The sequence below is a fragment of the Asterias amurensis genome, chromosome 22, assembly GCF_032118995.1.
Source record: "Asterias amurensis chromosome 22, ASM3211899v1".
NCBI classification, from domain to species: domain Eukaryota; kingdom Metazoa; phylum Echinodermata; class Asteroidea; order Forcipulatida; family Asteriidae; genus Asterias; species Asterias amurensis.
Window position 1 is genome coordinate 11157369 of NC_092669.1, and position 13980 is coordinate 11171348.

A 13980-nucleotide genomic window follows, 5' to 3' on the forward strand; every position below is an offset into this window, starting at 1 on the left:
GAAGAACACGCAGAAAAAAAAAAAAAAAAAAAAAAAAACAGAACAATAACAATAGTTGTTCGGCTGGTGGCCGAACACCTAAAAAAACAGAACAATAACAATAGTTGTTCGGCTGGTGGCCGAACACCTAAAAAACAGAACAATAACAATAGTTGTTCGGCTGGTGGCCGAACACCTAAAAAAAAAAGAAAAACAGAACAATAACAATAGTTGTTCGGCTGGTGGCCGAACACCTAAAAAAAACAGAACAATAACAATAGTTGTTCGGCTTGTGGCCGAACACCTAAAAAAAAAAAAAAACAGAACAATAACAATAGTTGTTCGGCTGGTGGCCGAACACCTAAAAAAAAAACCGAACAAAAACAAGAGGTCTTCGGACTCGAGTCCGAACACCTAAAAAAAAAAAAAACAGAACAATAACAATAGTTGTTCGGCTGGTGGCCGAACACCTAAAAAAAAAACCGAACAAAAACAAGAGGTCTTCGGACTCGAGTCCGAACACCTAATAACAACCATAAATGTAGTAAAAATCAACCATAAATGTAAAAACCCATCAACCATAAATGTTATTAAAATCAACCATAAATGTAATAACCCAATCAACCATAAATGTAATAAAAATCAACCATAAATGTAATAAAAACCGTGACTCAAGTGAAACGAGTAAGACATTCCCTTCCTTAGCAAAACAATTTTTTTAATTTTTTTTATTGTACCAAAAGATAGGTATATGACCATAGCCTATGGACACCCCAATTCCCACACAGAGGTCTTGTAATCTCATTATAAAATAATTATAAGTGGTCCAGGCATGGTTAAATACCCTATGCCCGTTGGCCATCGATTACATACACTTGTTTGCTCCCCAGCCTCCTTTTGGCCGCCGCCAGAAATACTTTCAAATTTCCCGCACATGACAAGTTTACACAACAATAATTGGCCGGAGACTAAGAGCAACTATAAATATAAATATTAATAGTAAACTTGCGGGTACAACCATGGCCGGAGACTGTTTGAGCAAACCTGTGGCTTGGCAATAATTTACGCTATATGTACCCCCCCCCAGCTCCATTAAAACCCAACCATCCGACCTCCCAAGTCATAAAACAGATCGTTGCGTAAGAACTAATATAACGCCTTGCACTCCTCATACATATAACATACCGGCATTTAATTTTACGTAGTAATTACTATTACAGATATGACATCTCACACGTTATGAGAAAGTACAACAGCTTACTTGGAAGCACGTCATGGAAGACGTATGCTGTTCCTCACCACACTAAACGCATCTAAACGCATCGAAAACCATCTAAACGCACACAACTTCGTGTGACAAGGGTGTTTTTTCTTTCATTACTATCTCGCAAGTTCGATGACCGATTGAGCTCAAATTTTCACAGGTTTGTTATTTTATGGATATGTTGAGATACACCAACTGTGAAGGCTGGTCTTTGACAATTACCAATAGTGTCCAGTGTCTTAAAATTCCGTTTTCATTGTCTTATTATTAGGTTTGTTTACTACATTAAACTTATTTATGCAATGAGACAAGTTTGTATGCTTGAGAAGCCTACACCCAAGAGGTAAGATCGAAAAAAGGCGCATTAATCTCAAAAATGTTGTTGATGTAAAAAGTACATCCCGGGCGTGGCAGGACTACTTTGGTTTCTCTTTCCTGTTTGATATTTGGTGGAAGAGTTGTACTTCTGAAGTTACAATTACCAATAGTGTCCACTGCCCTAAAAACATATTTTTTTGTTATGTTCTAAACTTACTTGTGGTAGGTACACATTTCGAAGCCTTTATGGTGAGTGGCAATTAACATAGCCTTACTATTTCCGTGTTTTTATCTATTATTTCCTGTAGGTACTTAGTTTCAAGATGTCATCAAGGGTTACACTTATCTTCTTTCTCTTTGTAGCAGTTGCTTTTACAAGTAAGTTTCTTATAATATTATTAAAGGAACTAAATTATTTAATTTATTTATGGATCGGTCGAGTTGGTCTGTGAAAAGCGTTTTGTGACCGTTTATTATAAAATGCATATGGTTAGAAAGATGATGTAAAAGTAGAATACCATGATCTACACAAATCTGCCTCGAAGTTGCGTGGTTTTCTTTTTACCTCGTCCAATAACACGGTCGGCCATTTATGGGAGTCAAAATTTTGACTCCCATAAATGGCCGACCGTGATAGTTCGCGACGTAAAAAGAAAACCGTGCAATTTTGAGAGATACTTGTGTGGATCATTACATTCTACTTTTAAAACATCTTTCTAACCATATACATTTCATAACAAACGGTTTCAAACGCTTTTTATAGACCAACTCGTCCGATCCAAGGCAACGTGTTCCTTTAAGTATTGTAATTTCACTGTTTGCTCCTACACTGTTTATTATTGAGTGGAATATTTTGATGGATGTTCTGCTGACCCACCCCCCCCCCCCCAACCACCTATTTGATGGATTAGGTATCTGTACTCCACACTATACCTAGGCCCAAAGTTAAAAGAAAGTTTACAAAAACAAAGAAGTATCTGATAGAAATTTACTTGTTTTTGCAGGTTTGTTCTACTACTATTTCAAAATATCTCCAAATTTAGTCCTAGTTAACGAATGGGACATAACTGATCGTCAAATACTGAATAACACACGCAGTTCCACTATCGTCCGGACCACCGCATTCATCAAACACCGTCATCCACCCATCTACCCAGTGTCATACATTGCACCAGTGTTTGACAGTACCAAACCAGGGACTAACAAAAACTGTGACACTGTCGTCCTGACCACTACTAACGCTGGGTTCCTGGACATCGCAGAAAACATGCTGGAGAGCGCCCGGAGAGTTGGGGCGCAACCCAACATCACAATCATCACAGAAGATGACAAGTCTTACGAGGTATTATCTGAAAGAGCAAAAACCCAACCAGGGCTTCGCATCCAGAAAACCGACTCCGGCAAATCCGGCAGCGAGGCGATGAGACTCAACTCAGAAGTGTACAACCACCTCGTCAACAAACGTCCAGCGTACGTTCTTTCGTTCTTAGAGAACGGGAACCGAGTTCTGTTTATGGATGTTGATACTTTTTGGTTCCGTGATCCATTGAGGGACATGGATTGGGATTTTGATATTGCTTTGCATAATGAGTTTACCGCACCACGTGAGTGGTTCTGTGACGGGATCGTGTACTACAGTCCAACAAACAACACTATTAATTTAGTCAAAGAATGGGCTCACTTGTTGGCAACGACAGACAAGAACACGCCAGATCAACACGTCTTAAACAGGTTAATTGCAAAGAAGATCATCCCGGGGTTAAAAGTGAAAACCTTAAAGAACGAGCAGTTTCCTGATGGCTTACAGTACTTTAACAACAGTTGGAGAAAAAAGAACAATGACACAATTGTTTTGCATTTGAGTTACATTATTGGACATGATGTGAAGGTTGACAAACTCAAGAAATATAGTCTTTGGGTAATTTGAGGTCAGCTGATTGGCTATCCAATGGGGGACTTTTGGGGACGCTAGGTGGCAGCAGACTTTAAACAAGGTAACTCCATTGTTCTTGGTTATGTGTAGACTGGGCCCCTGAAAGGTACCTGCTACTCAGATCCAGTGATTCCATTGGATACAGTAATATCATTGGATAAACGTGCAGTAACGTAAGCTTTCCATAGATGCCCAAACAGTACACTGCTGTCACGTCCGCAATAGAAGTTGTCAGCGTATCTTTGGGTGCGTTCGTTTAGCTTCCCTGGGTCGACCCCGCCCCCGGTGTGTGACGGTTTTTTTTCCCAGGACGAACGTGTGCAGATAATTACCTACGTTCGTCCTGGAAGAAAAAAACCGCCACACACCGGGGTCGACCCAGGGAAGCTAAACGAAAACACCCACATGTGTATGATTGAGTGATAAATTACCTCTCTCGCTAGAGGGAGCCGTTTCTCCCAGGCTGTTTTGTACATAACTATTAACAACTTTTCATTTTTGTTTTTATGTATGGTAATGGGCTAATTATTTTGAGTAATTACCAACAGGGTCAAGTACCTTTAAACATGCATGGTGTTTCACCAAGGGCCATTAAAGGTTTTACACTTTCATCAATGGTGTGACGTCACAAAAAATTAATATCAGTGATGTTTGTTTTTTGTATACATTATACACAAAACGAGACACTGCCAAACACTTCAAAGTTTATTGCAGGTTTTCCTCTTTTTTTAAATAATTGTTCCAAGTCTAAACCGACTCGTAAAATTCAAACATTCTTTTTATTTTACATAATCAGTTGAAAGAATATTATAATTATTAAACTGGGTTGTTGTTATTTATTAAAAATTGATTACAATACAATTGATCATGGTATTTCATCACATTGTGGAAATTTACTAAATATTGTTATTGTTTATTATTTGTTTGTGAGTGAGGCTGAATGAAACATAAATCCTGACTCAAGACAAAAACAAATTGTTAAAATAATTTAAAAACAATTAAATGTCCGCTTTTAAAGGAAAATATACTTGGTACTTTGGAAGTTGTTATTTTTATAAGTTAATTTCAACATACTTAGGGAAATAAAAAAAATTCAGACGGGATTTTTTTGTATTCCCGTTTTCTGCAGTCTTTGAGTAGCTGTAGGAATACCAAATATCTGTTTTTAAAGTTGAATTCTTGGCTTAACAGTTCTAGGGCCGGTGTAAGGACATGTTGAAAATCAGTCCATGACATTTTATTTTACATTTTTACAATTTTGGAGCATCTCAACCAGATACTTATTAAGTACTCTACACCTTGTCTGATACCCTGACTACAATGGCAATACAGAATACTGATATTGAACACACCAAGATGGGACCAGACTAATTCCCCTCTCAGCCTCGGTGTGGTAGCATTGGTCTGAATGGGAGGGAAAATCAAAATGGCCGACAAACACCCAAAGTAACGATGCTTCGAGTGACTAATATTAACCAAAACAAAATCCGACTCTACTCTCCCAAAAGAGCATCACACCTTAAAGGCACTGGGGTGGATTTCACAAAGAGTTAAAGGGAAGGTACATGTTTGGTAATTGTCAAAGACCAGTCTTCTCACTCGGTACATCCCAACATTTAGCATTATATAACAAGGCTGTGAAAATTTGAGCTAATGATGAGAGAAAAAACACCCTTGTTGGACGAATTTGTGTGCTTTCAGATAGAAATAAAAGACTTCTAGCTAGAAGTCTTTTATTATTTTAGTGAGAAATTACTTCAATTCCAAAATTTATGCTACTTCAGAGGGATGCTACTTCAGAGGGAGCCATTTCTCACAATGTTTTATACTATCAACAGCTCTCAAATGCTCGTTACCAAGTCAGTTTTAAAGTTCATATTTGTTTTGAGTAATTACCAAATGTGTACCTTCCCTTTAAAGGAACTGGGTTGGATTTCATAAAGAATTAAGACTAGTCTTATCTCGAGTTAGGACGAGTTAAGGACGAGTTACTCGTCCTACCTTAGGACTAGCCATGTGCTTTTGATATCTCCTAGGACTAGCCATGTGCGGACTAGTCCTAACTCTTTGTGAAATCGACCCATGGACATAGTTTGGTAGTTGTCAAATAACAGAATCTCACTTGGTGTATCCAAACATATGCATACAATAAAAAAAAAAATCGGTGAAAATTTTGACTCAATTGGTCATCAAAAGTTGCGAGGGAATATTGAAATTTGTGTGCCTTTAGATGACTATCAAATCAATGCTATCAGAATTAAAGGAACACGTTGCCTTGGATCGGACGAGTTGGTCTATAAAAAGCGTTTGTAACCGTTTTTTATTAAATGCATATGGTTGGAAAGATGGTTTGAAAGTAGAATATAATTATCCACACAAGTATCATTCAAAATTGCACGGTTTTCATTATACGTCGCGAACTAACACGGTCGGCCATTTATGGGAGTCAAAAATTTGACTCCCATAAATGGCCGACCGTGTTAGTCGACGAGGTAAAAAGAAAACCACGCAATTTCGAGGCATATTTGTGTAGATCATGGTATTCTACTTTTTCAGTATCTTTCCAACCATGCCGATTGTATAACAAACTGTTGCAGATCGCTTTTCAAGTACCAAATCGACCGATCCAAGGCAACGTGTTCCTTTAAGCTGCAACAGTAGTCAGATCCCCTTTCTTGGTTATGACGAAGTGAACTATAGAGCCATTGCATATACAGGGGACTAGACAAAGGTGGCTACCATACAGTTTTACACATAGCGTGTTTGGTAAAAAATATTACGCAAGTTATGTACACATTAGTATTTTTTACCCAATAAAAAAAAAAAATCGAAATAAAACAGAAAAAAGAACAAAAAAACAAACAAAATAATATTGTGAAAGCTCTATATACTGTTGATGACGCCTTCGGACATATCTTTTGGAAACCAACATTCTTTAAACTTCAAAATAACAAAATTAATACAAAATTTAAATGGCCGTGCGAGGTCAAAGTTTATTAAATGAATGATTGTCAGGCCTTTTGCAGTTTTCAGTGTCAGCTGTTTCCCAACTAATTTTTTGAAAAATAGCAAATTTAGTTCTGATTTGTTGGATTTGTATTTGTTTATTTAGGGGGGGGGGGGGGTCATTGCATGCCAATTTCGAACTTCAGATATCCAAGTGCTAAACAAAAAGGCAAGTTATATGCGTAGATAATTTTGATATTCTCTTATCTAGGTGTTGGATATCGACACAAAGCCTTTTTGAAACCTCGAGTGTTGGATACCGTTGGAAAGCTCTTTCCGAACTGAATCCAGAAATGCCGACTTCCATTTAAAAAAAAAAAAAAAAAAAAATGACAAACATTATTTGTTGGGATGGTGTAAGGATGATATTTGCAACCCCAAGTGTTGGATACCGTTGGAAAGCTCTTTTCCTACTTTATCCAGAAACGCTGATTTTTATTTTGGGCGTGATGTCGGGATGATGTTTGAAACCCCAAGTGTATGATACCGTTTAAAAGCTCCTTTTCTACTGAATCTTAAACTGATGACCCCCATTTTGAACAAATATTAATGAAAATTACTTTTATTTGTTGGGAGGGGTGTCAGGGTGTAACTTGCAACCCAAAGTGTTGGACACCGTTGGAAAGCTCATTTCCTACTGAATCCAGAAATGCCAGCCTCTATTTTGAAATAAAACCACAAATATCAAAAAAAAAATATAACAAATTACTTGCACTTGTAAGGAGTTATGTCGGGACATTTGCCACCCAAAGTGTTGCATACCGCAAAGCTCATTCCTACTAAATCCAGACTATGCTTGTGCGACTTAGTTCGCATCTAACCAGCGATTAACGCCTGATTGGTTCCATTGCAACAAATAAAACAAAAAATTTAAAACAAAGTTGTGTATCCACAAGCAGTAAAGTAGAATAGGGCAAAAAGCAATGACAATTTTGTACAATTTATTTTCAATTTCCAAAAGCAGAATGAAAATTTTACAAGTTGTAGGCCTTCCCACCCCTCAAGAAACGACAAAAACATCAGCTGTAACTACCCCAGATCCTTACAAAGTTACCCTCGACTTTGATAAAGTTTAAACTGTACAGCGAATCAAACCATGCTTAAAACAGCAGCCAGACAAATTCATTTCCCTAAAAAAGCTTTTAACCCCCTAACTTTCCGCAACATTTTCCACCGAGTTTGTCAATCGAAACCACACAACTGCATGGGTTGGTGCACTGTGTACTGAGCTATCAGTACATGTTCTGTGTATTATGCATTCACCACTTATATCATATTGCAGGCTGGCAGACTTTATCTATCATTCAAAACCACAGTGGATGGTATTGAATGGTCAGACAGTAGGAGGGTTGACCGTGTACTGCAAATTGCAGGCTAGCATAGTTTATCTATCATTCAAAACCAAAGTTGATGATTTTGGATGGTCAGACATAAGAGGGTTGACTGTTCACCACATGATATCATAATGCAGGCTAGCATTGTTTATCTATCATTCAAAATAATGGTGGATGATATTGAATGGTCAGACAGTAGGAAGGTTGACCGTGTACTGCAAATTGCAGGTTGACATAGTTTATCTACAGTGTCTCATTCAAAACCCAAGGGGTGATATTGAATGGTGAGACAGTAGGAGGATTGACCGTGTACTGCAAGTTGCAGGTTGGCATAGTTTATCTACAGTGTATCATTCAAAACCCAGTGGGTAATATTGAATGGTGAGACAGTAGGAGGATTGACCATGTACTGCAAGTTGCAGGTTGGCATAGTTCATCTACAGTGTATCATTCAAAACCCAATGGGTGATATTGAATGGTGAGACAGTAGGAGGGTTGACCGTGTACTGCAAATTGCAGGTTGGCATAGTTCATCTACAGTGTATCATTCAAAACCCAGTGGGTGATATTGAATGGTGAGACAGTAGGATTGACCGTGTACTGCAAATTGCAGGTTGGCATAGTTCATCTACAGTGTATCATTCAAAACCCAGTGGGTGATATTGAATGGTCAGACTGTAGGAGGGTTGACCGTGTACTGCAAATTGCAGGTTGGCATAGTTTATCTATAGTGTATCATTCAAAACCCAATGGGTGATATTGAATGGTGAGACAGTAGGAGGGTTGACCGTGTACTGCAACTTGCAGGTTGGCATAGTTCATCTACAGTGTCTCATTCAAAACCCAAGGGGTGATATTGAATGGTCCGACAGTAGGAGGGTTGACTGAACTGTGTAGATGCATTCGCCACATGCATATTGCAGGTTGGCATAGTTTATCTATCATTCAAACCCAAGATATTAAACGGTCAGACAGTAGGAGGGCTAGAGCATCACTTGATTGGTTCTGAGAGGTTAAAGATGGCATAAGGCAAGCGGGTGACTGTTTTTCGAGTGGGGTTACTCCATTTTTTTTCTGAGGGGGGTGGGAAATAATGATGAGACGCCAAGTAATACTTTATACACCGACCTTGACATAATGTTAATTATTTTCTATCTATGATTATGACATTCCGCCAAAGTTGAAACTTGATGGGACGCTTGGAGCTTGGAATTTGTAACCGCCTTGCTTTTCGATTCTTCGGGATTCTAGAAAATAAAAAAATAAAAAATAATTAGTTAATACTATTCAGGTCTGGAATTTCATCTTTGAACATGTTGAAAGGGCAAGGCCATTTTCATTTTCCTTAGGGCACTGGAAAATCTTAAATTCAATGAGAAACATTGAAGGCGCACTTAGGCCAAGACCAGGGGCCAATTTCATAGAGCTGCTTAAGCAAAAAATTTGCTTAAGCAAGAAAATAGCTCGCTTATTTTACACATGTTACTGGCCAAAATTTCATGCCATATACATTGCTTGTGACTAGTATTTAGCTGTTGTTTACTTAGCATAACAATTAAGTGGAGTCTTGGCCGGTAATCTGATTTTACTTAGCAATGAATTTTTTGATTAAGCAAAATTTTCTGCTTAAGCAGCTCTATGAAATTGGGCCCAGGGGTAACGAAGACCATGGCCTTTGTGGCCTGTATGTAATTCCAGAGTCCAGCAGTCTCCTGAAGAGGATCAGAGCATACTGATCGAAATGCTGAGTAGTTAACCACTGGGTCTTTTCAGAACCAACACTGCTCAAAAAGAGACATCCAAACAGTGTTACTCCAAACCTCTCTTGGTTAAACTCCGTTTGTTCTTCCTGCAAATGCGAATGGGATTTGAATTTTGAGGTCACAAGACCGTTTTCGCAGCGAATGTTTCGCAACAGTTGAGCACAAATTGCGAATTATTCATTGATAAATTTGTGTCATCAACATTCGTATCGCATTCACATATGAACCGGGCTTTATACTTCCACCATGAAAAGTTTTTAAACCCTACAGATTACATATTGTTTGAGACCGGTTCCCAGCTAAATCTGCTAAGCATATAAAATCTTGCTTACCTGCGGCTGCATTCCTCTGGTCGGCCATCTTGGCAATCTCTTGCATGTCATTCTGTTGATCTGGAGAGAGATGCGCGGTGAGGGCGCTGTACCAAGACGGGTCATGAGCTTGAATATCTGCGGGAAATAAAAAAGGATAATTCTTATCATTCAAAACCAAAACAATAATAATAATATCATTTTTAATAGATAACAAATAGAATTGTAGCTTAGCTTTAAGCCTACATCAACTTAAAAAAAAAAATACTAAATGATAAATATTAATTGTTGAATATCTCGAGGGAAAAAAGGACCATCCTACTGTTAAAGACAGTGGACACTATTGGTAATTGCCAAAAAACCAGTCTTCTCACTTGGTGTGTCTCAACATATGCATAAAATAACAAAAACCTAAGAAAATTTGAACTCAATAGGTCACAGAAGTTGTGAGATAATAATGAAAGAAAAAACACCCTTGTCACACAAAGTTGTGTGCTTTCAAGTGCTTGATTTCGAGACCTTAAATTCTAAATCTGAGGTCTCGAAATTAAATTTGTGGAAAATTACTTCTTTCTCGAAAACTACTTTACTTCAGAGGGAGCCGTTTTTCACAATGTTTTATACTATTAACCTCTCCCCGTTATTTGTTACCAAGTGAGGTTTTATGCTAACAATTATTTTGAGTAATTACCAATAGTGTCCACTGCCTTTAAGAATTGAATAGCTTTAAGCCTACATAAAACGGAAACTCAAAATTAGATGATAAATAATAATTATTGATATTAATTTAATAATTAAAAAGGACAATCCTAAAGTTAGTGAGCAATTTTGCATAAGCCTGCTGAATAACCATTAATGTTTCATAATATTTTGTATTTTATGACCAAATTGCAATATTACTGTTCAGTTTTTAATCCTACAGGTAGAGTGTTTTTAAGAATTGTTTTAATTATTCAGTGTCTTTTTTTTTTATTTGTCCATACAGTTGTACCTACTTGGTGTCTGACTAGTGTCATTTGTTCAAGCGCTGTTTAAGTTTTGTTACTATTATTTTGTATTAAAGGAACACATTGCCTTGGATCGGACGAGTTGGTCTATGAAAAGCATTTGAAACCGTTTCTTATGAAATGCATATGGTTGGAAAGATGTTATAAAAGTAGAATATAATGATCCACACAAGTATCACTAAAAATTGCACAGTTTTCATTTTACGTCGCGAACTAACAGGATCGGCCATTTATGGGAGTCAAAAATGGCCGACCGTGATAGTCGACGAGGTAAAAAGAAAACCACACATTTTCAAGGCATATTTGTGTAGATCATTGTATTCTAGTTTTACAACATCTTTCTAACCATATTGATTTAATAACAAACGGTTACAGAAGGCTTTTCAAAGACCAACTCGACCGATCCAAGGCAACGTGTTCCTTTAACTCAAAACCAAATCAACAACAACAATAATAGCATATCTTTTTTTTAATAGATACTAATACATTGAGGATGAGAAACAAAATTGTAGCTTTAGCCTTATGCCTACATAGAACAAACAATCTAAATAAAATGATAAATAATAACCATTTTGAGTAAAAAGGTGAACACCACAGTAATATTACTTTAAACATTCAGTTGTAATAATCAAATCACTGATGAGTAAACGTCGGGCGTGGTACAAATAAAAGAACCAAACACAAGGTTGGAAAATAATCAGTGAGCAAAACAATTAAAGCAAGAACTGGACCAGCCAGTAATTAAAATTTAACACCACGTTTTGTTAAAGGGGTCTTAAATGGGAGGAAATAGTCAATAAAAATCAGGTATACAAAGCAGTTTCCTGAAAGATTTCATTTCATTTATTTAAAGTCAAGAACTCTCAGAAAAGTGAACTCAATCACTGTTCCAGCCAAGAACCATAATATGGAGAGAAGACAAGGAAAGAAGTTACAGTTTTGCATGAGGGAGAAAAACCCCAGAGAATTATTCCAGGGGAAAATATGACCAGTCAGTGTGAAACAAAGAACAAGGAAAGCAGCTGGTCAGCTGAAAAGTTAATTGTCTGTTAAATCCAACAAGAAAACAACAATAACACACATACATACAATGTAGGTATATCAATTTCATTTGATCACAATAACAATAGGATACAAAAATTTGCAACTATTGGTTTGCAACTTTGCAACTTTGTCTTGTAGCGACTGCCGCTTTTCAATTACTTGCTTAATCGCACCACCTTGACTACTGAAAATAGTTGCGTCTGAATACCCAGTACCTCCGGAGTTCTGTAAACAAAATCACAGTCATATCACTTGGGTGGGATTCAAACCCATGACCTTTTCAATTCTAGAGCCCCTCAACCCAGGCAGGCTAGGGCCCCGCCAGCCTTCTCGGTCCCGCCTCAACACAGGACGGCATTTGTCGTCCAGTCTCGTGGGAGACGGAGCTCCGCTGGCCCCCATGATGTTTTACAAACAAGACCAACGAGATTAGAAGTTATTGACTCACTTGTGAGGATATTTTTGAACAGCATGTACTCGTCGTCAAATGGTCCGTCCTCGTCGTCGAGGGGGGTGTTGTATCCCTCGAGGGCGGTCTCCTCATACATCTCTTCATCATCACTATCGTCATCTCGATCATTAGCCTGATGATAACATCATAATGACATCATAGGAATAAGAAAATATTTAGTTTTATATTTAAAATTTTAACACGGTCAGCCATTTTGTGGGGTCAAGTTTTCTACTCATTTCTCAAAAACTACGGCAATTTACTACAACATTCTAAAAGAAGCTTTCTACCATCTTCAAATTGTGTAAGGTAAATCTGTGGACATTGTGTTTTGTGTCCTACAACAAGTACCCAGATCCTTGTACGATATACTTTGTTTTGTTTGTTTGTTTGTTTGTTTGTTTGTTTGTTTGTTTGTTTTTTCCATTCATCTTTCATACATACAGATAAAAAATTATTAATGGTCAATACAAACGAGCTACTTCACTAAAAATTCAGGAGCTAAACTTACGATTCTTTCTAATCTCTCCAAGTATTCTGCTCCATCTTCGTCTATTTCATCTTCGTCACTCTCTAAGGCTGCCTCTTCATAATCGCTGTCTTCCTCTTCTTCATCTGAATCTTCCTCCTCCGCCGTAGCTCGACCTGAGGGGTGGCAAAAATTTGGCTTGACGTTAGATTAATCCCTGCAGGGCTATTTCAACCCACAAAGTTATGGGCACAGCCACAGTTTGTAGTAGGAGGTTGCTTTTTTTTGTTTAATTACACCGACCAATGAATGTCACCACAAATCAGTATTTGGCATGTTTAGGGGTCAACAAACACACTGCAAAAACCCATTACAAATTCAGCAGCTAAATTTGTTTAATCCTTAGAGGGCTATTTTTGTTAAAAAAAAAAAAAAAATCCATTTTGGCCAGTATGCTTAAAGCCATTGGACCCTTTCGGTACAGAAAAAAAAATAAAAGTTCACAGATTTACAAATAATTTACAGGGTTTATAGAAGGTACAGAAAACAAAATAAAAGTTCACAGATTTACAAATAATTTACAGGGTTTATAGAAGGTAATGGTGAAAGACTTCTCTTGAAATATTAGTCCATGAAATGCTTTACTTTTTGAGAAAACGGTAAAACAATATAAATTCTCGTTAACGAGAATTACGGATTTATTTTAAACACATGTCATGACACGGCGAAACGCGCGGAAACATGGGTGGGTTTTTCCGTTGTTTTCTCCCAACTCCGATGACCGATTGAGCCTAAACTTTCACAGGTTTGTTATTTGATATAGAAGTTGTGGTACACAAAGTGTGGGCCTTGGACAACACTGTTTACCGAAAGGGTCCAATGGCTTTAAGTGCTGTACACTGCCGATGGCTGCACCGATTTTGCTGGGTAACGACAGTGCGTTGTTTTTAACACCAATACATGGGAAAATCATTGTCTTTTTTAATCTTTATGTGAATTAGGTGTCCTGTCACAATTTCTGTGACAGGACCGCATGACTTAACACTGCAGTATAGAACACTGACTTGCTTATTTACTACTCGGGGATGCGACAGGCTGTTG

General features: G+C 37.6%; 2 protein-coding genes across 3 annotated transcripts in view; one reads left to right on the plus strand and one right to left on the minus strand.

Annotated features, from left to right (window-relative positions):
* The window catches only part of LOC139953606 (uncharacterized), a 69964-nt gene extending 63741 nt beyond the window's left edge, over positions 1–6223 (plus strand). Inside the window, exons 2-4 of one of the 2 annotated variants that reach the window (XM_071953077.1) lie at positions 1870–1939; positions 2566–5763; positions 6153–6223. In XM_071953077.1, the coding sequence (XP_071809178.1) occupies positions 1870–1939; positions 2566–3488 (993 nt within the window). In that variant the 3' untranslated portion in view covers positions 3489–5763; positions 6153–6223. Of the gene's footprint in view, positions 1–1262; positions 1404–1869; positions 1940–2565; positions 5764–6152 lie in introns of those variants that run through there. The other variant, XM_071953078.1, reaches the window with a different exon arrangement.
* Positions 6224–6606: 383 nt separating this feature from the next.
* The window catches only part of LOC139953605 (importin-7-like), a 30315-nt gene continuing 22941 nt past the window's right edge, over positions 6607–13980 (minus strand). Inside the window, exons 23-26 of the mRNA XM_071953076.1 lie at positions 12922–13055; positions 12408–12543; positions 9930–10046; positions 6607–9081 (exon numbers count right to left, since the gene is read on the minus strand). Coding sequence (XP_071809177.1) covers positions 8996–9081; positions 9930–10046; positions 12408–12543; positions 12922–13055 — 473 coding nt within the window. The 3' untranslated portion in view covers positions 6607–8995. The remainder of the gene's footprint in view (positions 9082–9929; positions 10047–12407; positions 12544–12921; positions 13056–13980) is intronic.